Raw genomic sequence first — 23,372 nt, forward strand, 5'->3', positions numbered from 1 at the left:
TAGCTAGCTCTTCTTAGAACTAGTCACAGAAGAGCGGGCCAAGGTTAGGGAAATAATAAAACTCAATCTAGACAAGTGGTTCTCAACCCTCTTCCATACTGGAAGCTTTTTCTTTAAAAAACAAAACAAAACAAAAAAACACCCTGAGCAGCACCTGGGTGGCTCAGTCAGGTTAAGTATCTGACTTTGGCTCAGGTCATGATTTCAGTTTGTGAGTTTGAGCCCTTCATCAGGCTCTGTGCTGACAACTCAGAGCCTGGAGCCTGGTTCAGATTCTGGGTTTCCCTCTCTCTCTCTCTCTCTGCCCCTCGCCCACTTGCACTCTCTCTCTCAAAAATAAATATATATATAAAAAATACCTGAATGTGAGTCCCCACCTGCTCCCCGACATGAGAATTTTAAAAGCTTCCCAGGTGGTTCTAATACATATCCAACGCTGAGACTCACTGCTTCAGTCAGGGCCTTCTCAGAATGTGAATCTTGTTCCAGTGTAGATTCTGATTACTAGGTTGGGGGGGTCAGAATGGGGCTGAGAGTCTTCACTCCTAGGTGAAGTCCATGCTCTTGTTCCAGACCACACTTTGAGCAGTAAGGATCTGACATCAGAGATATGCTTAGGATGAACCAAAGCCTAAAGTATAAATACAAAAGTGAATTTTAAGAGTAGACTAGTCCTGATGGGCACAATAGATAAAGGGGACTAAGAGGTACAATCTTCTGGTTGTAAGTCACAGAGATGAAAGGTATAGCAGAGAGAATGTAGTCAACAATACTGTAATAACGTGTGGTGACAGATGGTGACCACACTTATTGTGAGCACTGTGTAATGTATACAATTATCAGATCAATATGTTGTACACCTGAAGTTAACATTGTATGCAAATTATACTTCAATAAAAAAAAGTCCCAATAAAAGATTTTCTAGACATCAAACTGGAGTTCAGCAGAATGGAGCAAGAACAGACCAAAAAGAACTAAAACACATTTACTAATAAAGAAAAGGGGAAAGACCAGCCCTTCAGGGGCAAAAGCTTCTACCACGAACATTTATTTTTGTTAAAGCAGATTATAAATTCTCATCAGTACAAATATATATAACTTACATTTGATTGTAAGGCCAACGTTCAAAAGTAAAAATGAGATGGGATCTCACGTCGTTACCAGAGGTCAAGTGGCTACAACTGGCAACGGGATGCTCTCACCACAAGTGGGGGGACCGGCTCACACACAGCTATTAAACCAGAATCTCCATCCCCACAAAGCTGGTGGGGACAAAATCTAAAGGACAAAACAAAACCCGAGACCCACATGACAAATCAACACAGTAACCTGTGCTCCCGTCCATGGATATGATTAAGTCATTGTCACCTTAGTGTTAAAAGTAGAGGATTAACATAAGGAAACTGCAGCAGTATATAAAAGAAAATACGTATTCTCTGTAGAATGTATTCAGACTGATTCCATTAATTACATTAGGATTTCATCATAGGTTTAAAACCAGGACAATACTGCTCTTTCGTTTTTGTTAAAACTACCACCTAGGGACTGTATTGGTCATACGCATGATTGTTGCTGCAAGGTGCTACTTACAACGAATGATACCAAGTAATAGGGATCCCATCTGCAACTCCCAACCTCTCCGCTCTCCACATCAATAGGCGTCACCGATAAATCAATCTTATGTACAATTTCTTACAGCTAACCCTTTTACCTTTGGCAAGATTACTTACAACTCATACAACTTTTTAATCTTGAGAACTATTTAAAATATTCTGAATGCATAAAAATAAAGATTTTGGCTTTTCTGATATATATTTATAATATTTATTCTTACTCAGAGTGGAAGCTCAACTTTACCCCTAAGATATAGCTCTGTTGGGCAGCTGCTGTGCCCTCCGGGGAATTCTGGCAGCACGGCCTGCCTCTCGCCCCCAGCCCAAGCACAGGCCACCATGTCCTAGATCTCTAAGACAGGCCAGTGAGAGGCGGCAGGTGAATGGCCTGAGAAATGAAGGGTCATTGTTTTGCTTCCCGTTGTGTTTCATATTCCAGTAAATGTGCTTTGAATACAGATTCCTGTTCAGATACTCTGCCTCTCTGCTGCCAGAGATTTTTAAGGGGCTGAGGGAGTAGGAGGGGGACAGAGGGCAACATTTCCTTGACTTCTTTAGCCCAACTGCAAGACAACTCTTCTCTAGGAATGTTTCTTCCATTTTTTTCAAAATCACCTCTCCTAGCACTCTGTGCCTGGACATGCTCCTTAAGACCTTTGGGATTAGTGAAAAGTATACTGACTGGGAACACAAAGTTCCCTTTGCTTCTTTGACCTCTGCCCCTGCCCTTGCCTAAGTATGGGCAAAATACATAAGCCATAGAGACTACTTAAAGTTCAATTTCAAACGTTTTCTGTAAGTCACTGGAGAAAGGGTTGGTGGGAGAGGGGTTAGTACGCTGCTTGGACTTGCTTTCTAATGCAGCCCACTGGGCTTCGAAGGGATCCACCGGGCAGGCCCCTGCAGGAACCTCTGTGTGCTTATCTCCCGAGGCTAACCTGCCATCGTCTACACCATTGAAAGCTGCAGAACCGTTGAGGTGCTGAGCAGGAGGCTTAAAGAAGGGACTGGCAGTAGCACTGCTTGTCTCATACTGAGGGAATGTCTGCTGCTTGACCAGGCCGGGAGACTGATGGGAGTGGGCAGCCTGAGGGTGGCCTGCAGTGCCAAACACGTTGGCTACCATCTGGGAGGGAGTGATGCCCACCACAGGCACATTAGGGGCTGGATAGGGCATCCCATTGGCCACAGGATAGGACTGGGCAGGGACAAAGGCTGGTGGCAGGGGTGGGACCACACCCACTGGTACGGGCTGAGAGGTGAGGAATGCATTCCCTTGGAAAGATGGCGCCGGCTGGGTGATGGCAGTGGGTGGAGGAGGCTGGAGAACTGGCTGCAGAGAGGCAGCTGAGGCCTGAGGCTGCTGCGCCCGGACACTCTTGGACACCTCTTCTAACCAGCGGTCAGCCTCAGAGGGAGTGCGTCTGTGACCAGCCTGGAAGGGACCTGGAGATGCGGCACCAGAAGACTGACTCCACTCGGTCCCTGAAACCAATGAGATCAAGAGAGACAAAAGAATCAGAATCGTTAGGGGCTTCTTTCCTTACCTGATAACCTTGGTTACCTGAATGATCCTAACATGTGGAACAAGTGCCCCTAATGGGACACTTTGTAGTTCTAGCAGGTGTGAGAAAAGTCTCTATTACCAGCTGAGGAGGTTTTGCTTTAGGACAAAGGAAACCTGTCAGACCATGCTGCTATCGCAGCCACACTGAGGAGCTGTCTAGATAGGGCTCAGACCCCATGGAACTAAGGCAGCTGGCTGGCATCTGAAACCCCTTCCTATTGCTGTGGCTCCTCCGTGCTACAGAAATCGGCCTGCACATGCTCTAAAGAGCCCAAGGTGATTCACCTTTTGCTCTAACAGAATAAAAAGAAAATAACCAGGGACATGGTGCTGTACTTTGTGGCCCCTGTCTTGCTTCGAGAGACATGTTATCTTTCAGGTGAACTGCCTTTATTACTATTAAAATTTGTTTTGATTTTATAGTTAACAAATGTTCATTACAGAAAAACTAGAAAGTAAAGCAAAGCAAAAAACAAAGCTTTTTCTGTAGGCCTGCCATTGTAAGAGGCAAGGTTCCCACCCTTGTTACGGGCATATCCATTTATCTCCAAATCCAGTGGTCAGCTCAGGGTTGGGCCCAGGAATCTGTATTTTGTGAAAGTTCTAAGGGGTAGTTGTGTTCTGTAGCCCTAGAAACTATCAGTCTAATCTCTTGAGTTCCTCTCCTTCACCATCCTTTCCTAATAGTTTATTTCCAGGAGGGAACACACTTTTCCTGAAAGGATTCCTCCCCGGTTCCCACTTGGGTAAATGGCTGATTTCTGAATCGGCGTCACTTATCTGATCCCAGAATCCTCACCACCACCCATGGCCACCTTACCCGAACGTGTGGCTGCAATTCCCTTGTTAGCAGCATCAGGGGCATGGGCCCAAGGGTTGGTTTCACGCACAGGCATTGCTACGGGTGCTAGAGCAGTATGGGCTGGCTTAGCAGCAAGCACATGGAAGGCTGAGTCAGTGCCATTAGCTACAATGGGAGCAGACAACATCGATGGAGTTAATTCATGCAGGGTGAATGGGTGACCCCTTGGAGCTCGGTCAGGCCGATGTGCGATAACGGTGGAACAGATAAGACAGAAAAGTTGGTGTTGGGATAACCATGCCATCTTGCAATGGATACACAAACCTTTGGGCAAAGAGGGAATTAGAGGTAATTAAAATAGCTATACTGATAAAAAAGTCAAATGACTGTTCTAGGAAAATATGTGAACAGGGAGAGAGGGAATGAAGCCTAGAGAAACAATTTCCAATTAAGTTGAACAGAGCTTCTCTGTCTTACAAGCAGCAAAAATCAATTCTAGGTGTAGCTTAGCCGTTGGCATAAGATGTAGATAAAGCATTTCCTTCTCCTACCACTTTTCCAAAAGATCAAATTATGCCAACAATAACAATGGGTTAAATATAATGATCCTCTATGATGTGCCAGACACTATGTTAACAGTACTTAAGCATTCATTATCCTATTTAATTCTCTCAAAAATCCCATAAGGCTGGTATCCTCATACTACAAATGAGAAAACAAATTTGGTATATATTTTCATTTGCTTAATACATTTTTATATTTTCATTTGCTTAATGTTTAATTCGCTACAGAATTAATTTCATCTCTTTGAAGTTTTTTTCCCTCAGTAATGTTCATAATATCTCAAAGCACTACTATTCTTTCCTGTCTCTCTTTATGAAAATCTCTTAATCCTTGCTCCTTTACTCCAGACATCTTTTCCATCAGTTTCTATTCCTTATCCCAGCTCTCTATCATAGTTAGTATGGAGCAAGCGCCTACCCCTGCCCTATACTTCAATCACTCCCTCTTCAAGATGGGCAACCATGCTTATGGCATCGGTATTACTTACCCCAGGGCTTGTCTTAAAAGACTAGCTCACTCATAGACTGGGAGCCGCTTGTGGGCAGGGAAAGGACTACGTTCTATTAGTTTTGTACATCCCATTGTAAATAGGCACTGTAAATTCAGAAATAGGTAGCGGAACGTAACAGATAACGATATTCAGAAAGACCTGGGTTTAAATCCTGTCTGTGCAATTTGGGAAATTTATTCAACCTCTCTGAGCCTCATTTTCCTGATTTGTATTGCTTACCTCAAAGGGTTGTTGTGGGGATTAAATGAGAAAATGCTGAGTCCTCATCATGATGTGGCAGGCACTGTGCTAATATCTGCTCAATAAATTGTGCCTATCGTTGGTATTATAAACATTTGTTAGATGAAATGAAAAGCCATTTGGTGCACATGATTATAATAGATTTTTTTGTTTTTGTTTTTAAAAGAGACTCTCTGAAGGAAAAGCATTGGTAGCTTCCTCAGAAAGGAATGGGGTACTGTCTCCCCATTTTGAGCTCTTTCTCAAAAGAAATGAAGAAATGGCGATTATAAGAGTTCAAATTCTAGGGGCGCCTGGGTGGCTTGGTCGGTTAAGCGTCCGACTTCAGCTCAGGTCATGATCTCACGGTCTGTGAGTTCGAGCCCCGCGTCGGGCTCTGTGCTGACAGCTCAGAGCCTGGAGCCTGTTTCAGATTCTGTGTCTCCCTCTCTCTCTGCTCCTCCCCTGTTCATGCTCTGTCTCTGTCTCAAAAATAAATAAACGTTAAAAAAAAAAAAGAATTCAAATTCTAAAAGTCTATTATTTAAGTTATATATAGACTCTTTGCTGACTTGTATTAACTCAGTATCCTGGAAACAACAACTTGCTGACTTGTATTAACTCAGTATCCTGGAAACAACAACTTTTAGTTAGTCCTCAATGCCTTTACAAAGGTAAATTTTAGGACACTTGTTACAGAAGATGAAATGAACTAAGAAGCCAAAAGAAGTGCCTTTTTCTTTATGAGCCTCTTGTGGTAGGATGGAGATGAGGTGAATCCAAGTCTTCTTAACCTTGGCACTACTGATAACTTGGGCCAGAAAATTCCTTGCTGTGAGGGCTGCCATTGTGTGCACTGAAGGATGTTTAGTAGCATCCCTAGCCTCAGCCCAGATGACAGTAGCAACCACTCCCTACCAGCTTGTGACACCCCAAAATGTCACCAATGAATGCCAAATTTTCCCTGAGAGGGGCAAAACTGCCTCGGGTTGAGAGCCACTCTGCTAAAGAAAGCATATGCTGGAACCAACTCTGATGACTGCTGCTTCTGGAGAAGTGGCTGGATACTCTGAATAGTTAAGTGGGAAGTGAAGCAGTGGGTTGGGACTACAGAAGCTCTTAACAGAATGGGATCAAAGACAGAAAGGTACATGCAGTGATGAATGCAGACATTCTAGGAAAAAGGAACGGGAACAAAGCACAAAGACATTGTGGAAAAGGGGAATTAACAAATCTGAGACATCATCCAACAGGGAAATTAACAGGTCCGACCAGCTCTTGGGAAGCTCAGAATGCCCACCGAGAGTCAGTGAGCTGTGCCATGAAAGTACAAGCTTCACAGAGAACAGCTGAGCAGGCTAAGAGGGCACCAACCTTGAAAGGCAGGAGACTGTGGTGCTAGCACTGTCACCGGTTTGGTCATTGGGGCAGATGAGAAGGGATCCTCCGTGGGTGTGCTGAAGGCATTGGTGATCTGTGAGCACAGGGAGCTGATACTCTCTGCCTCCCCTTCTACTTCTGGCACTGCAAGGCAAACAGAAAATGGTTCCAGACAGAAAAACTAATCCTGAAATATAACAGTATGACACAAGGTGGCATTTTATAACACATCCCTTATTTGCGAAAGGAAAAGTCTCAACTGTCAAGTGGGGCTATAAAAGCAGCTTCAAAAATTTAGTATAAAATGTCAACAATTTATGTACTAAGGACTATCTTCCTCCCTGCAAATCCCCAGTTCTTTATTTCCTTTCCTGTGTGAAACTACTGAGAAGTTGGTATTCTTTTTTTGTGTCAGTTAGCTACATTTTTCTGGAAGACATCTGCAACCTGTTTGCCTTCCAACTAATTCCCAAGGCTGTGATCTGCATAGAGTTCTGGAGCCACTTAGTAACTCTATCAGAAGATGGGTTAAAATCAGGGGCACCAGTGGCAGCTTAGTCCTTCTCTCTGTAATAAGCTACAATAATATCATCACTCATTTTTTTTTCCTGAAGTAGCAAGTATGTGAACTGTGATAACATGAAAAAGTAAACTGAAATCCAGGACTCTATAGGCTTTGTTCTTTAAAAAATTTTTTTCTTTAATGTTTATTTTTGAGAGAGAGAGACACAGAGTGTGAGGGGGGCGGCAGAGAAAGAGGGAGACACAGAATCTGAAACAGGCTCCAGGTTCTGAGCTGTCAGCACAGAGTGCGACGCAGGGCTTGAACCCACGAACCATGAGATCATGACCTGAGCTGAAGTGGGATGCTTAACAGACTGAGCACCCAGGTGCTCCTAGGCTTTGTTCTTAATATTGACTCTGGGATACTTCTGTCACAGGGGAAGCTGATAATGTGTGGTGAACCTTTGGTTTGCTCAACTATGAAAAGAATGGTTTTTGTTTCCCATCTGCTCCAGAAGAAGACTGAAGACAAGGTATTAGAAGCATCTGGAGTTTCCATTTTTATAGGTGTTGAGAGCTGGAAAGACCCTCAGTAATCATCCAGTCCAACTGTTGTTTAGGCCTCCTTTCATCCGTCAAAAGAACTTAACACTCTGGACTTTTATACCATCACTGGGAGTGTCTTATTGAAACAGTCTTCCTCATATTCTGTTATAGCACTGGCTTGTCATGTCTCAGAGTGAAGTAAAATAGAGCCCAATAAAAGCACTGACCAGATCTGACACTTTAGCTCTGGATCTTACGATGAGGATAGAACTACCAGGGCTGGCTCAGCTGTACAGGGGCCACACAAAGGCCTGTGTGGCAGTTCTGAAAGGTAATGAATATATGTGAGCAAGCTCACTGTCTCTGATGAAAAACAGATTTTTGATTTAAACAGGAGACCCGTTTTGAGTTTCCTCCGTACGGAGTCAACCAGCCACAAGGACAATGAGCACTTATCCATTTCTTCTGGTACATCTGAGAGTAATGCTATTTGAATAGATGTGTTTCCAAAGCCTTTTAAATTAATTCTCTGTTGGGTCCCAAATGGCAGGATTAGAATGGAAACTCGAGACCCTTGATGTTTGGAAGCAGGTTGGCTGAGAGGTAGCACACTTCCATCAGGACAAATCACAAACCTTGTAGCTCAGTGTAGGAATTTCCATCATGGCTCTGATACCTATCTGTTGAAGAGAAATGAAGGATTCACGACCCTCTCCATGAACCTTACTTTTCTCTCAATGGGAAATGACATAAGATACATACAACCATCAACCAGGCTCAGAAGAGAGGGTGGCTAGTTTGATGGGTTTAGTGTTACCACTGGAAATAACGATAGTGCTTCAGTGCAAAGCACTTATGAGTCAGGTGGATGCTGCATTACCTGCATTTTTTATGGGGAAATCAGTCTTCCTCTGCATAGTGGAAGGCAACTCATTGATGCGCAGGGATAGTTGGCGTTTAAAGGGTGACATCTTCTGGCTAAGAGCAGGAAATCCTCGGAAAGAGCCTTGGCGAGCAAGTTGTTCAATGGGCGCATGTCGGCGTGGGATGGCATGAGGATTGTTCGTCTCCAGAGAGGCAGTGGCATCCGAAGTGGGAGAGGTGGGAGAGGATGGGGATGGGGCAGTGTTGCCAGGAGCCACTGATGAGCCAACAGCTGTCTTATCTGTTTCAGCTCAAGAAAGTCAAGAGAAAGAGGACCTTAGCAGTCTTCAAATAATTCCGGCTTATACAGTCAAGGAACTCAAAACCTTCTTATGTCCTTTTACCCATCTGCTTCCCAAAGTCTCTTAAAGGGCAGGTTACAAGCAGGGCTCAGATCTCCTACGTTTCAGACAAATAAAAGGTTTAATATCCTACTACGTGTCACATGATATATCTACTAAGACACAAATATCAGATCTTTGATTCTCATGCAATGATTCATAACTTAAGATTTTCTTTAAGACACTGACCAAGATTAAAAAAAAAAAAACCCCAGCACCTATGAACTCCTAATGTGAGATCGTTTATAGAATGATGATTGTTTGTTTTTTGGGAGAGAGGACTTTGGAAGTGGCAGAGTCAGAAAGGTCTAAACAAGTGTAAGTTTGATTAGATATTAAAGAATGTCAAAAGGCAGTCTTTAAATCACAAACAATGTGCATTTGTGTCTCATTTGAATAAAAGCATACAGAAGCAAAATTTTAAAGTTTTTTTTTTTTTTTAATCTATACCCGACATGGGGCTCCAACTCACCACCGTGAGAGTTGCACGCTTCACCAACGGAGCCAGCCAGGCACCCCCATAAGTAAAAGTTTAAACTGGATTATACCTAAATACAAAACTATTTCCATGTAAGTACCAGCTGAGTCCCATTCTGAATGTGGTAAATCTCTACCTGCCTCCCCTCATAATGCTCTAGATGTTAGATTCAACCACTTTGGCAGCTGCTGTGTGTAGCCAAGAGTATTATTTGATGGTATTAAAGAATACGCTTCCAGTCTGAAAAATCACTGTAGCACACTGAATAATAGCTATGCATATTAAATTTTCTGATAAAAATAGCAGGGTATTTTATTCTTTGGTATTCTGGCACAAATGTTTATAAGAAATAAAAAAAAATTCACAATCAAGAATTTAATTTCAAATAAAATGTGTACCCTTTTTTTACCTTAAGAATTAGAGTTGTTTGGGTCAGTATTCAATGAATGGCATTCTTTAGTGGCTGGTTTAGAACTAAAAGCATACAGTAAAAAATGAGCAAGATTTTTATCAAATCTTGTATATTTATACTGAACTTTTTAATTCCAAAATATTGCTTGTGGGTTTCAACTCTAGCTGCACACAAGAATGCAAAGCATTTTCCCCCAAGCCCTATCATTTAGTTTTACAATACACTCAGACCCAATTTTACACAAGAGACTTCTGAGTGACCTGAATTGTCCACACAGGTATTTCTGCTATGCTGCCACGTGTATCTGCAAAAAAATCACACTTTGCAAAATCACACACTAAAATTTGGCTATGGGAAAAAGAGGGGTTAGCTTCTATGGACTTTTTTCACTAAAGCACTAAAACACAGAAATAATCTAATAAGAACAACATCACTGTGAAATTTCTACCCACATTTGTACCTAGCATCACCATCAGTGGGTCCTTTGTAGCCTAAACCTGCAACTTGTACTTCTTCCTTCAAGAATGTAGGTCCTTAGTAGCATGTACCTCTCACAGAGATCAGATACATCAAAATTAGAAGTCTGTTCCAGGATGTAGATTTCCCCAATTTTGTTTTTAAACATGGAGGGTAATGTCTTTGCAGCTTCTTCAGCTGCACTCTCAGCCTCCTCAGACAGCTTCTGGTAATGGAAAGAGTAAATACTTTGGAAGCCACTAAACCACTTACTGTAAAGGAAAGGCCTCTGTTTAGGTTTTCAGCTTTGTTCTTAAAGTCTTCATATACTGCTAAGAGTTCTCTTTGTGAGAAAGCTTGCCCCTGAGAGCTTCCAAATATTAACCTGCTGGGAAAAATGGCTTAAATAAACATAAATTGTAATAGAACAGATTGTACCTTTCTTGGCATCTTGGATTTGTTTCATAATCTCCTCTCTTTCTGCTTGCTCTGTGGCTGTTGTGACACGGAATGATCCTTCTCTTGTAAAAGTGGTCCGACTGGCATCAAAAGTAGCAGTCACTCCACATTCCTTCTCCCGCTTCTGTTTCCGTTCCAAACAGGCTGCAAATGCACAGCCTACTGCATGACTCAATCTCTCACCCTGTATATAACAGAAGGTTTAAAAAAACTTTTTTAGAGTTACAGTACAATTACAAATAAGCTTGGACCACAAATAAGTCTGTTTTCTTAAATTAAATTTTATTTTTTAAATTTACATCCAAGTTAGTTAGCATATAGTGCAGCAGTGATTCAGGAGTAGATTCCTTAATACCCCTTACCCATTTAGCCCATCCCCCCTCCCACAACCCCTCCAGTAACCCTCTGTTTGTTTTCCATATTTAAGAGTCTCTTATGTTTTGTCCCCCTCCCTGTTTTTATATAATTTTTGCTTCCTTTCCCTTGTGTTCATTTGTTCTGTGTCTTAAAGTCCTCATATGAGTGAAGTCATATGATATTTGTCTTTCTCTAATTTTGTTTAGCATAATACCCTCTAGTTCCATCCACGTAGTTGCAAATGGCAAGATTTCATTCTTTTTGATTGCCAAATAATACTCCATTGTATATATATACCATATCTTCTTTATCCATTCATCCATTGATGGACATTTGGGTTCTTTCCATACTTTGGCTATTGCTGATAGTGCTGCTATAAACATTGGGGTGCATGTGCCCCTTTGAAACAGCATACCTGTATCTCTTAGATAAATACCTAGTAGTGCAATTTCTGGGTCGTAGTTGCACCCAGTTCTATTTTTAATTTTTTTGAGGAGCCTCCATACTGTTTTCCAGAGTGGCTGCACCCGTTTGCATTCCCACCAGCAGTGCAAAAGAGATCCTCTTTCTCCGCATCCTCGCCAACATCTGTTGTTGCCTGAATTGTTAATGTTAGTCACCCTGACAGGCGTGAGGTGGTATTTCACTGTGGTTTTGATTTGTATTTCCCTCATGATGAGTGATGTTGAGCATTTTTTCATGTGTCAGATAGCCATAGCCATCTGGATGTCTTCTTTGGAGAAGTGTCTATTTGTGTCTTTTGCCCATTTCTTCACTGGATTATTTTTCTGTGTTGAGTTTGGTAAGTTCTTCATAGATTTTGGATACTAACCCTTTATCTGATATGTCTTTTGCAAATATCTTCTCCCATTCCATCGGTTGCCTTTCAGTTTTGCTGTTTCCTGGATGTGCAGAAGCTTTTTATTTTGATGAGGTCCCAATAGTTCATTTTTGCCTTTGTTTCCCTTGCCTCTGGAGACGTGTTGAGTAAGAAGTTGCTGCGGCCAAGATCAAAGAGGTTTTTGCCTGCTTTCTCCTTGAGGATTTTGATGGCTTCCTGTCTTACATTCAGGTCTGTCATCCATTTTGAGTTTATTTTTATGTATGGCGTCAGAAAGTGGTCCAGGTTCATTCTTCTGCATGTCGCTTTCCAGTTTTCCCAGCACCACTTGCTGAAGAGACAGTCTTTATTCCACTAGATATTCTTTCCTGCTTTGTCAAAGATTAGTTGGCCATACGTTTGTGGGTCCATTTCTGGGTTCTCTATTCTGTTCCATTGATCTGAGTGTCTGTTCTTGTGCCAGTACCACACTGTCTTGATGATTACAGCTTTATAATACAGCTTGGAGTCCAGGATTGTGATGTCTCCTGCTTTGGTTTTCTTTTTCAAGATTGCTTTGGCTATTCGGGGTCTTTTCTGGTTCCATACAAATTTTAGGATTGTTTGTTCTAGCTCTGTGAAGAATTCTGGTGTTATTTTGATAGGGATTTCATTGAATATGTAGATTGCTTTGGGTAGTATTGACATTTTAATATTTGTTCCTCCTATCAAGGAGCATGAAATATGTTTCCATTTTTTTTTGTGTTTTCTTCAATTTCTTTAATAAGCTTTCTATAGTTTTCAGTGTATAGATTTTTCACCTTTTTGGTTAGATTTATTCCTAGGTTTTTTATGGTTTTTGGTGTAATTGTAAATGGGATCGGTTCCTTGATTTCTCTTTCTGTTGCTTCACTGTTGTATAGGAATGCAACTGATTTCTGTGCATTGATTTTATATCCTGCAACTTTGCTGAATTCATGAAATCAGTTCTAGCAGTTTTTGGTGGAATCTTTAGGGTTTTCCATGTAGAGTATCATGTTATCTGCGAAGAGTGAAAGTTTGACCTCCTCCTGGCCAATTTGGATGCCTTTTATTTCTTTGTGTTGTCTGATTGCTGAGGCTAAGACTTCCAATACTATGTTGAATAACAGTGGCGTGAGTGGACATCCCTGTCATGTTCCTGACCTTAGGGGAAAAGCTCTCAGTTTTACTCCATTGAGGATGATGTTAGCGTTGGGTCTTTCTTTTTTTTTTCAACGTTTATTTATTTTTGGGACAGAGAGAGACAGAGCATGAATGGGGGAGGGGCAGAGAGAGAGAGGGAGACACAGAATCGGAAACAGGCTCCAGGCTCTGAGCCATCAGCCCAGAGCCCGACGCGGGGCTCGAACTCCCGGACCACGAGATCGTGACCTGGCTGAAGTCGGACGCTTAACTGACTGCGCCACCCAGGCGCCCCAAGCGTTGAGTCTTTCATATATGGTTTTTATGATCTTGAGGTACGCTCCTTCCATCCCTACTTTCTTGAGGGTTTTTATCCAGAAAGGATGCTGTATATTGTCAAATGCTTTCTCTGCATCTATTGAGAGGATCACATGGATCTTTTCCTTTCTTTTATTGATGTGACGAATCACAGATTGTTTTGTGTATATTGAACCAGCCCTACATTCCAGGTATAAATCTCACTTGGTTGTGGTGGATAATTTTTTAAATGTATTGTTGAAACTGGTTGGCTAATATCTTGAGGATTTTGCATCCATGTTCGTCAGGGAAATTGGTCTATAGTTCTTCATTTTATTGGGGTCTTTGGTCTTGGCTTCATAGAAAGAGTTTGGAAGTTTTCCTTCCATTTCTATTTTTTTGGAACAGCTTCAAGAGAATAGGTGTTAACTCTTTCTTAAATGTTTGGTAGAATTCCCCTGGAAAGCCATCTGGCCCTGGACTCGTTTTTTGGCAGATTTTTGATTACTAATTTGATTTCTTTACTGGTTATGGGTCTGTTCAAATTTTCTATTTCCTCCTGTTTCGGTTTTGGTAGTGTATATGTTTCTAGGAATTTGTCCATTTCTTCCAGATTGCCCATTTTATTGGCATATAATTGTTCATAATATTCTCTTATTATTGTTTTTATTTCTGCTGTGTTGGTTGTGATCTCTCCTCTTCCATTCTTGATTTTATTTATTTGGGCCCTTTCCTTTTTGATCAAACTGGCTAGTGATTTATCAATTTTATTAATTCTTTCAAAGAACCAGCTTCTGGTTTCATTGATCTGTTCTACTGTTTTTTTGGTTTCGATAGCATTAATTTCTGCTCTAATCTTTATTACTTCCCGTCTTCTGCTGGTTTTGGGTTTTATTTGCTGTTCTTTTTCCAGCTCTTTAAGGTATAAGGTCAGGTTGTGTATCTGAGACCTTTCTTCCTTCTTTAGGAAGGCCTGGGATTGCTATATACTTTCCTTTTATGACCACCTTTGCTGCATCCCAGAGATTTGGGGCTGTGGTGTTATCATTTTCATTGGCTTCCATGTACTTTTTTTTTTTTTTCCAATGTTTTTATTTTTTGAGAGGCAGAGAGAAACAGAGTATGAGCAGGGGAGGGGTAGAGAGAGAGGGAGACACAGATTCCAAAGCAGGCTTCAGGCTCTGAGCTGTCAGCACAGAGCCCGATGCAGGGCTCGAACCCATGAGCATGAGATCATGACCTGAGTCAAAGTCAGACACTCAACCGACTGAGCCACCCAGGTGCCTCCCATGTACTCTTTAACTTCCCATGTACTTTCTTTAACTTCTTGGTTAGTCCATTCATTCCTTTAGTTCTTTAGTTCTTTAGTCTCCAAGTATTTGTTTCCTAAATTTTTTCTTGTGGTTGATTTTGAGTTTCATAGCGTTGTGGTCTGAAAATATGCATGGTATGATCTCGATCTTTTTGTACTTGTTGAGGGCTGATTTGTGTCCCAGTATGTGGTCGATTCTGGAGAACATTCCGTGTGTACTGGAGAAGAATATATATTCCGCTGCTTTAGGATGAAATGTTCTGAATATATCTGTTAAGTCCATCTGGTCTAGTGTGTCATTCAAAGCCATTGTTTCCTTGTTGATTTTCTGATTAGATAATCTGTCCATTGCTGTAAGTGGGATGTTGAAGTCCCCTACTATAAAGGTATTATTTTCAATGAGTTTGTTTGTGATTGATTTATATATCTGGGTGCTCCCACATTTGGAGCATAAATGTTTACAACTGTTTGGTTTTCTTGGTAGACAGACTCCTGAATTATGATATAATGCCCTTCTTCATCTCTTGTTACAGTCTTTATTTTAAAGTCTAGATTGTCTGATATAAATATGGCTACTCCAGCTTTCTTTTGTTGACCATTAGCATGATAGATGGTTCTCCATCTCCTTATTTTCAATCTGAAGGTGTCCTTAGGTCTAAAGTGGGTCTCTTGTAAACAGCATATAGATGGATCTTGTTTTCTTATTCATTCTGTTACCCTTTGTCTTTTGATTGGAGCATTTAGTCCATTGATGTTTAGAGTAAGTACTGAAAGATATGAATTTATTGCCATTATGTTGCTTGTGGAGTTTGAGTTTCTGGTGGTGTTCTCTGGTCCTTTCTAGTCTTTGTTGCTTTGGGTATGTATGTATGTATGTATGTATGTATGCATTTATTTATTTATTTCATCTTTGCTCTCCTCAGAGAGTTCCCCCTTAAAATTTCTTGCAGGACTGGTTTAGTGGTCACAAACTCCTTTAATTTTTGTTTGTCTGGGAAACTTTTAATCTCTCCTATTTTGAATAACAGCCTTGCTGGATAAAGAATTCTTGGCTGCATATTTTTCTGATTCAGCACATTGAATATATTGTGCCAATCCTTTCTGGCCTGCCAAGTTTCTGTGGATAGGTCTGCTGCAAACCTGTTCTGCCTTCCTTTGTAGGTTAAAGACTTTTTTCCCCCCTGCTGCTTTCATGATTCTTTCCTGGCCCGAGTATTTTGTGAATTTGACTATGATATGCTTTGTTGACAGTCGTTTTTTGTTGAATCTAATGGGAGTCCTCTGTGCTTCCTAGATTTTTATGTCTGTGTCTTTCCCACGTTAGGAAAGTTTTCTGCTATGATTTGCTCACATAACCCTTTTACCCTTTTTCTCTCTTTTCATCTTCTGGGACCCCTATGATTCTGATGTTGTTCCTTTTTAATGAGTCACTGATTTCTCTAATTCTTAAGTCATGCTCTTTTGCCTTAGTCTCCTTCTTTTTTTCTGTTTCATTATTCTCCAGAAGTTTGTCCTCTATATCGCTGATTCTCTGCTCTACCTCATCCATCCTTGCTGCCATGGCATCCATTCGAGATTGCAGCTCAGTTATATCATTTTTTATTTCATCCTGACTAGCTTTTATTTCTTTTACCTCCACAGAAAGGGATTCTAATCTATTTTCGACTCCACCTAGTCTCCTTATTACCATGATTCTAAATTCTGGTTCAGACATCTTGCTTGTATCTGTGTTGGTTGAGTCCCTGGCTGTCGTTTCTTCCTGCTCTTTCTTTTGGGGTGAATTCCTGCTGAGTTCTGTGGTTCAGGTTGTGCAGATTGTTGTGTTAATCCTCAATCAGTTTTCTAGGTCTGCAGGATGGTTTAGTGTTGATCTGGCTGTATTTCATGGACACAAGACGCAAAAAATACTTTCATGCTATTCTGCCATCTTCAAATAAGTCTGTTTTTACACAAGGCAAAATGTTGGCAAGTCCAGCTTAAAATTATATTTTATTTTTGAAGTTTATTTATTTATTTTGAGAGAGAGGGAGAGAGATCACACAAGCAGGTGAGGGGCAGAGAGAAGGAGAGACAGAATCCCAAGCAGGCTCCGTGTTGTCAGCACAGAGCCCAATGTGGGGCTTGAACTCATGAACCGTGAGATCATGATGTGAGCCGAGATCAAGAGTCGGATGATTAACTGAATGAGCCACCTAGACGCCTCTAAAATTATATTTTAATATATTAATATGGCAAATTAAATGAATAAATTACCTTAGGTAATGCTAATGATACTTTACTGTAGTGGGCACTGGGTAAAGTGACCATGAGTAACCTGTACTTTTGTGATCAGCCACTGAGACCTTCCCAGTCAGGTTCTCTTTGTTACTCATATTAGCTTTAGAGACACTGCTCAAGGTTTGAGGCCCTAAGTCTTGACACAAATCTTACATTTGCCAATTAAGGGAACAGTGGTAATATGTACCAGCATTTCTAAGAAACTACTGGAAAGGCAGGCAAGTTTCAGGAGCTTGAATAGACTGTCAACATATCTAGGACAAAATGTGCAAACCAAGAACAAAAGGTACAAACCTAAGACTTTGGATAACTAATACAACTCCAGCAACAACAAGGGAATTATGAAAAGGAAAGCTTAGCTTTCTCAGTCTCCTCTATCCAAATGCCACACTCCCCTCCCCAACACCCTACCCCATTCTAGACCCTCATTACTTTGATGCTGTCCCCCTTTCCTATCTTCTAGCTCTCTCACAACTCTCCCTCTCAACCACACACAGGCAAAAATTAAAGTAGGTTTTCACCCACACTGTACACTTAAAAAGGAATTAGATAAAACTGATTTGTCTGTGTGAGAAGAGAGCTTATATAAACTTAATATTATTTTAAAGAAATGCTGGATTACCTAAATTTAATAAACTCAATGGATTATTTTCAACAGGGTTATCTGTATTTTAAAGCATATCCCTAATTGTGAAATAACAAAGTTAGAGATGATATAGTAACTTTTGGCATCACTAATAGTAAGAAGAGATATTTGACAACAGAGAGCCCTTTGTGGAGTTTTCAAAATCACACCATGTAGGTAGCTGTAGCTGCTCCTACATATGGTTCAAGTAATTTCCCTGAATTTTATATGCCAATATCAGATATCATAAGGAGGAGAAATGTCGGAAATGCCTTTTGTCCCTAAAATATCACACAAATGTAAACTGTAATATTTCACATAATTGCTTATTGCTTATTAAAAGAATGAGTTACTTTTTATGAGTCCACATGAGTTTCCATCTACCTTCTTAGGAGGATGATACAAGGGTAGGGCACTGAAGCATTAAATAGGAAAGAGAACCGGAGTTTTAGAACTTGTCTGCTTTTGAACACAGCTCTATTACAAGGACAGAGCTATTGTCCAAAGAAGTTTAATATTGCTCCTAGGCCTAGGGCAGAAGTTCTTGAAGACAGACCCTCCCCAAGGCCCATCTGAGACCCACTGAATGAAAAACTCTTGAAGGTGGGGCCTAGCAAACTGTTTTTATCAAGCCCTCCAGGTGATTCTGATACAGAAGAACCATTGGCCAAGGAGATTCAAACAGCCTGAAATGAAATACCAGGATTTGACAATAAAACAGTTTTTAAATTAATATAAGGAAACTCTTGAACTCTTGATTTTGTGAGTATAGTGATAGCAAAATGCACTGCTTTATGGCTTAAGATGTGAGAGACAAAGGAAGAAAGTGTAGTTTATTTACTTCAACTCATTAACACACTGTGTCAAACCAAGGAGGTACAGCTTTGACAATATTAGCCACGGTTTTCAGAGCAGTTAGCATGTATCAGACTCTATACTAAGAGTGCTTATATCAATTATCTACTTTAATCTTCACAATTGTTATCTTCATTTTATAGAAGTGGAAACTAAGACTTAAAGAATGTCAAGTAACTTTCCCTAAATCCCATAGTTGTAAGTACCAGAACAAGGCCTGAAACCCAGATCTGAGTCAGAGCCTGGACTCTTAACAGTTTATAGCGCTGTCTCCAACAGCTTTGAAAAAACATTTTGGTGAATTTTAGAGTACAGCCACCACTTCCCTTTTAGATTAAACACTGGCAAGATTTTATTGAGTTGTAGCCTTCAGGAATGACTATACTGCCTTATTCTGTCTGGCCTCACAAAAAACTCAGTAAAATGGGATGGGTATGTGGCTCAGTCGGTTAAGCGTCTGACTTTGGCTCAGGTCATGATCTTGTGGTTTATGGGTTCTGCCTTGCGTCGGGCTCTGTGTGGACAGCTCAGAGCCCAGAGCCTGCTTGGGACTCTGTGTCTTCCTCTCTCTCTGCCCTCCCCTGCTTGTACTTGGTCTCTCTCTCTCTCTCTCTCTCTCTCTCTCAGAAATAAATAAACATTAAAAAAATTTTTTTAAACTCAGTAATTACAGGGGTGTCTAGGTGGCTCAGTCAGTTGAGCATCTGACTCTTGATATTGGCTCAGGTCATGATTCCAGGGTCATGGGATTGAGCCCTGCATCAGGCTCAGTGCTGAGTGTGGAGCCTGCTTAAGATTCTCTCTCTCTCCCTCTGCTCCTCTGCGCCACTCATGCTCTTTCTCTCTCAAGTAAAAAAATATATAAAACTCAGTAATTACAATTACACATTCAATGCTCTACTGTAGTTAAGATCATCATCATCTAAGAGACTTGTCTTTTAAGTCAGAATTTTGGGTAATTTACATGAAGGATAATAGGTTAATTATTCTCCATTTTTAAACAAAACCAAAAATTTCTACTATGCAACAATTTCTGGCATGCCAGAAATTCAATGTACCATAATTTAGTTTTTTTTTTTCTTTAATCTCTACCCCCCAATGTGGGGTCTGAATTCATGACCCCGAGATCAAGAATCACACGCTCCACTGACTGAGCCAGCTAGGTGCCCCAATATTTTTATTTCTTAATTAATTGAAAATATACTCCAACTCAGCTCTTTCATTTATAGTAGAATTTCTTTGCAAATAAATTTATAAGTGCCTTTCAATGTCAGTATCTATACCCAGATGTATTAGCAAATAAATACATGTAAGAATCTTGAACACAGTTCTAATAATGAAAAGTTTCAAGTAAAGTTTAGCAGCAACCATCACCAGAGCACTTTTACTTTCCTTTAATGACCTTGGATCTCAGCTAATTATGGAGCTCTGTGGGCTCAGGGTCACACCAAGAGTGTGAACTACTTGAATAAAAGGAGTAAAAGCAGGCTAGTTTGACACTTCCAAGTGCTGTAACAGCAGGTACATGTTAGAAATGTAGTGGAGGGGCACCGGGGTGGCTCAGTTGGTTAAGTGTCTGACTTCAGCTCAGGTCATGATCTCACTGCTCATGGGTTCGAGCCCTGCATCTTGGGATCTCTGTCTCCCTCTCTCTCCGCCCCTCCCCGCACTCATGCTTGTGCACACGCTCGCTCTCTCGCTCTCAAAATAAATAAATAAAACATTTGAAAAAAAAATGCAGTGGAAATTGCTTGGCCAACTGAGGCTAGTCATGATGAAATCCACACTGTTGGACTCACTGTGTCCTTGACAGCCATGAAGCAATGACAGATCCAGCGCCGAGTGGTGCCGTCACGACATATGTAAGAGAAGGCTCTATCAAAGTTCCTATCCGGAGCACAGAAAGAAACTTTTTCTATTGTCTGGTCAACTATGAGGTCCTAGAAAAAGGGGAGCACAAAGGAACAGAGGACTTATCAAGTTATTCAAGCTTCTCAGAATAAACACAGGATGTTCACTTCACAATAGAGTCTCCACAACAAATGAATTGAGACTATGAAATAGCTAGATCTGAGGCCAGCAGCCTGAATACTAAGAATTTGACTTAGGAGAAATCCCAAGAGGCACTCTGCCCAGATGCCTCTCTCACTTCATCTTCTGTTGTAAAACATATGCTTGCTGCTTTTAGTTTTATCATGGTATAGTCCATGCTCAATTTGATAATATATGTAAATCACTATATCTCATTTGATTCCCATATAACTTACATTAACTTAGTGATCATTTAATTTTAACTATAACTTTTTTATATACTTGCTGAATGGCACTGTATACACAGAGTATAAACATTACACAGAATGTTTTTTAAAATCTTGAGGCTCTGAGATTCTTCGATGTGATATTCCCAGTCTAGAATCCCTAGATGCTGAGGTGGGGCTGTAAGAGCTAAAACATAAAATCAAACAAAATAGTTTTTATAAAGCATCACCATAATGGCTCATTATGATTTTATTTTGCATAACGTGCTTACTATGAATTTCCTCTTTAGCAAAATGATTCTTCTTTTGGATTGTCTGTCATTTTTCTTATTGATATGTAGGAGTTCTTTATATATTCTAAATATGAGCCCTTTATAGACTATATGCACTGCAAAATTTCTTTTCCATTCCTGATGAGTCCAAGGGTGAAAAGCCACCAATTACTATTATCACTAAAGGTGGAAAAAGAACCAATTTAATACCAGTGCTGCAAGTAGCCAGCAGGGGGCAAAATCACTTTCTAATTGGTATAAAACAATTAAAAACATAGCCTCCATGTATAACACATTTCATCCAAAACATTAAAAAAAATACATAAGTTCTTAACAATAAGTTTAAATGATCATTGTTTTCAATAATAATGTACATTTAAGAGTACCACTTCTTGGGACGCCTGGGTGGCCCAGTCGGTTAAGTGTCCTACTTTGGCTCACATATTCCTTTTATGGCAAGTATATAAGAGCAGGGCAGAGGACTACAAAACAAATTTTAAGAGGGCAGTACATTTAAGCTTTTAAAGCTTTAAAAGATGTGTAGAGGGGTGCCTGGGTGGCGCAGTCAGTTGAGTGTCCAACTTCGGCTCGGGTCATCATCTCGCAGTTCGTGAGTCTGAGCCCCGAGCTGGGCTCTGTGCTGACAGCTCAGAGCCTAGAGCCTGCTTGCAATTCTGTGTCTCCCTCTCTCTGCCCCTCCCCCGCTTATACTCTGTCTCTCAAAAATAAACATACATTAAAAAAAGGGTACCACTTCTCTTGAAATTAAAAAAAAAAAGCCTTAGATGGAAGGTCAAAAGAACTCATGCAGCTGTATTAAGTCACTTAAAATGTATCAGACAAGTTACCCATCAAAATTGCTCTTTACCTGTAGACTCCCCCCCCAACCCTTCAATAATACATGATTTTTTTTTAGAAAAATTGCCTTCATGTTAAAATTTCTCTAGGCTTTAGGTCTCTTAGGAAATTTTAATTAATGATTAAATGTGCTTATATAACACTTTTATGGTCTCTAAGGTCAGAGTCTATGTCTCTCTCTTTTCTTAATATAATTTATCATCAAAGTGGTTTCCATACAACACCCAGAGCTCATCCCAACAACTGCCCTCCTCAATGCGCATCACCCACCTGCCCCTCTCTATGTCTTTATTCTTTATGCATGTAGGATCATTTTCTTTCAAATGATAAATGCCACTTATGATTTGAGATATTATGTAGATTCTAAGTAAATGTTAACCAAATAAGCCATTTACTAGTCCTTAAGATTTCACTTAAATTGGGTGTTTGGTTAAATGGCAGGTTAATCATTTCAAATATCACTTTCTAAGAATATAGTTCCCTTTATTAAGGAACAAGAAGAATCTTCAGGTGTGGTCTTTTTTTTTTTTTTTTAATTTGGTAAAAGGTCCATCATCTTTTACACCAAATCTGTGGGGCTAAACATTTTCTTAAAATGTGTAAGAACGAAATCTTAACATTAAGTTCAAATGCTTACTACATAAACATGCTGTCATGTAGAGCAAAATACTGAGAGAATTGTATTTTTTATAAGGTAAATGAGTAACTAATTTCGTTTCCTGAACACTAGTATCTCAGAAGACTGTACTTTGGACAAAGTGGAAGGATAGAGTGAGTGCAGCAGCTTAATGGCATTATATCTGATCATTAGGGATAAAATTTAAACAACATGAGCAGTAACACATTAAAGCATATAAAATGTTTACCTTAGTTTTTTCATCCACAACTCTGAGTCCATCTGCTGATACCCACAGGACTGCCTTAACTGCTTTCTTTCCAGTCTTTTAAGAGAAACCAAAAAGGAAGGGGGGAGACACACAGATATATAATATTTAAAAAAAAAAAGTCATCTTCAATAGAAAACACTGACTTCTGCCTTCCAAAAGTCACAAGTACAGATGGAGTCCGAGTTCAGGAGGGGTGCCCAAAGCCAGATACTCAAACCAAACTGCAGAAACATTCAGGAAAAAAACAAGCCAAAGCCATTATTGTAGAAACACAAGGCAAAACAATAAGATAAAATTAAGTAAGGGGGAAGGGACAGGTGGACTCAAAACCATGATATCACATTCCATAAAGGGCAAAGAATTCATAAGTAGATTCTTCACCCCTTTAAAAAATCAACCAAGAAAACCAAGAGTCAGGTAAATATTAATACATAAGGAGTTACACCACAAGTATCTTCTACAAACGTATTTACAGTAAAAAGCAATATACATAGGTCTAAATTGAGATGCTGACCTATCCTCTGACTCCAATGTGTACAGCAGAACCCTTGGTCATCTGAAATTTTCATGTTAAATACCCAAGAAGTCTTCATTATTTCTATAATAATCTTTAA

General features: G+C 40.3%; 1 protein-coding gene across 11 annotated transcripts in view; it reads right to left on the reverse strand.

The window, feature by feature from the left end:
* Window positions 1–1,017: 1,017 nt before the first annotated feature.
* Window positions 1,018–23,372, reverse strand: part of NUMB (NUMB endocytic adaptor protein) — a 203,615-nt gene continuing 181,260 nt past the window's right edge. For 7 of the 11 annotated variants that reach the window (XM_040477622.1, XM_040477620.1, XM_040477615.1 and 4 more), the window contains 7 exons: window positions 22,738–22,812; window positions 20,283–20,423; window positions 10,756–10,960; window positions 8,587–8,880; window positions 6,651–6,800; window positions 4,001–4,147; window positions 1,018–3,098 (listed from right to left, as the gene is read on the reverse strand). In XM_040477622.1, the coding sequence (XP_040333556.1) occupies window positions 2,383–3,098; window positions 4,001–4,147; window positions 6,651–6,800; window positions 8,587–8,880; window positions 10,756–10,960; window positions 20,283–20,423; window positions 22,738–22,812 (1,728 nt within the window). In that variant the 3' untranslated portion in view covers window positions 1,018–2,382. The remainder of the gene's footprint in view (window positions 3,099–4,000; window positions 4,148–6,650; window positions 6,801–8,586; window positions 8,881–10,755; window positions 10,961–20,282; window positions 20,424–22,737; window positions 22,813–23,372) is intronic. The other 4 variants (XM_040477619.1, XM_040477616.1, XM_040477625.1 and 1 more) reach the window with 2 other exon arrangements.

This window comes from Herpailurus yagouaroundi, unplaced genomic scaffold (genome assembly GCF_014898765.1).
Source record: "Herpailurus yagouaroundi ecotype Mexico unplaced genomic scaffold, PumYag 141, whole genome shotgun sequence".
In the NCBI taxonomy this organism is placed as follows: Eukaryota; Metazoa; Chordata; class Mammalia; order Carnivora; family Felidae; genus Herpailurus; species Herpailurus yagouaroundi.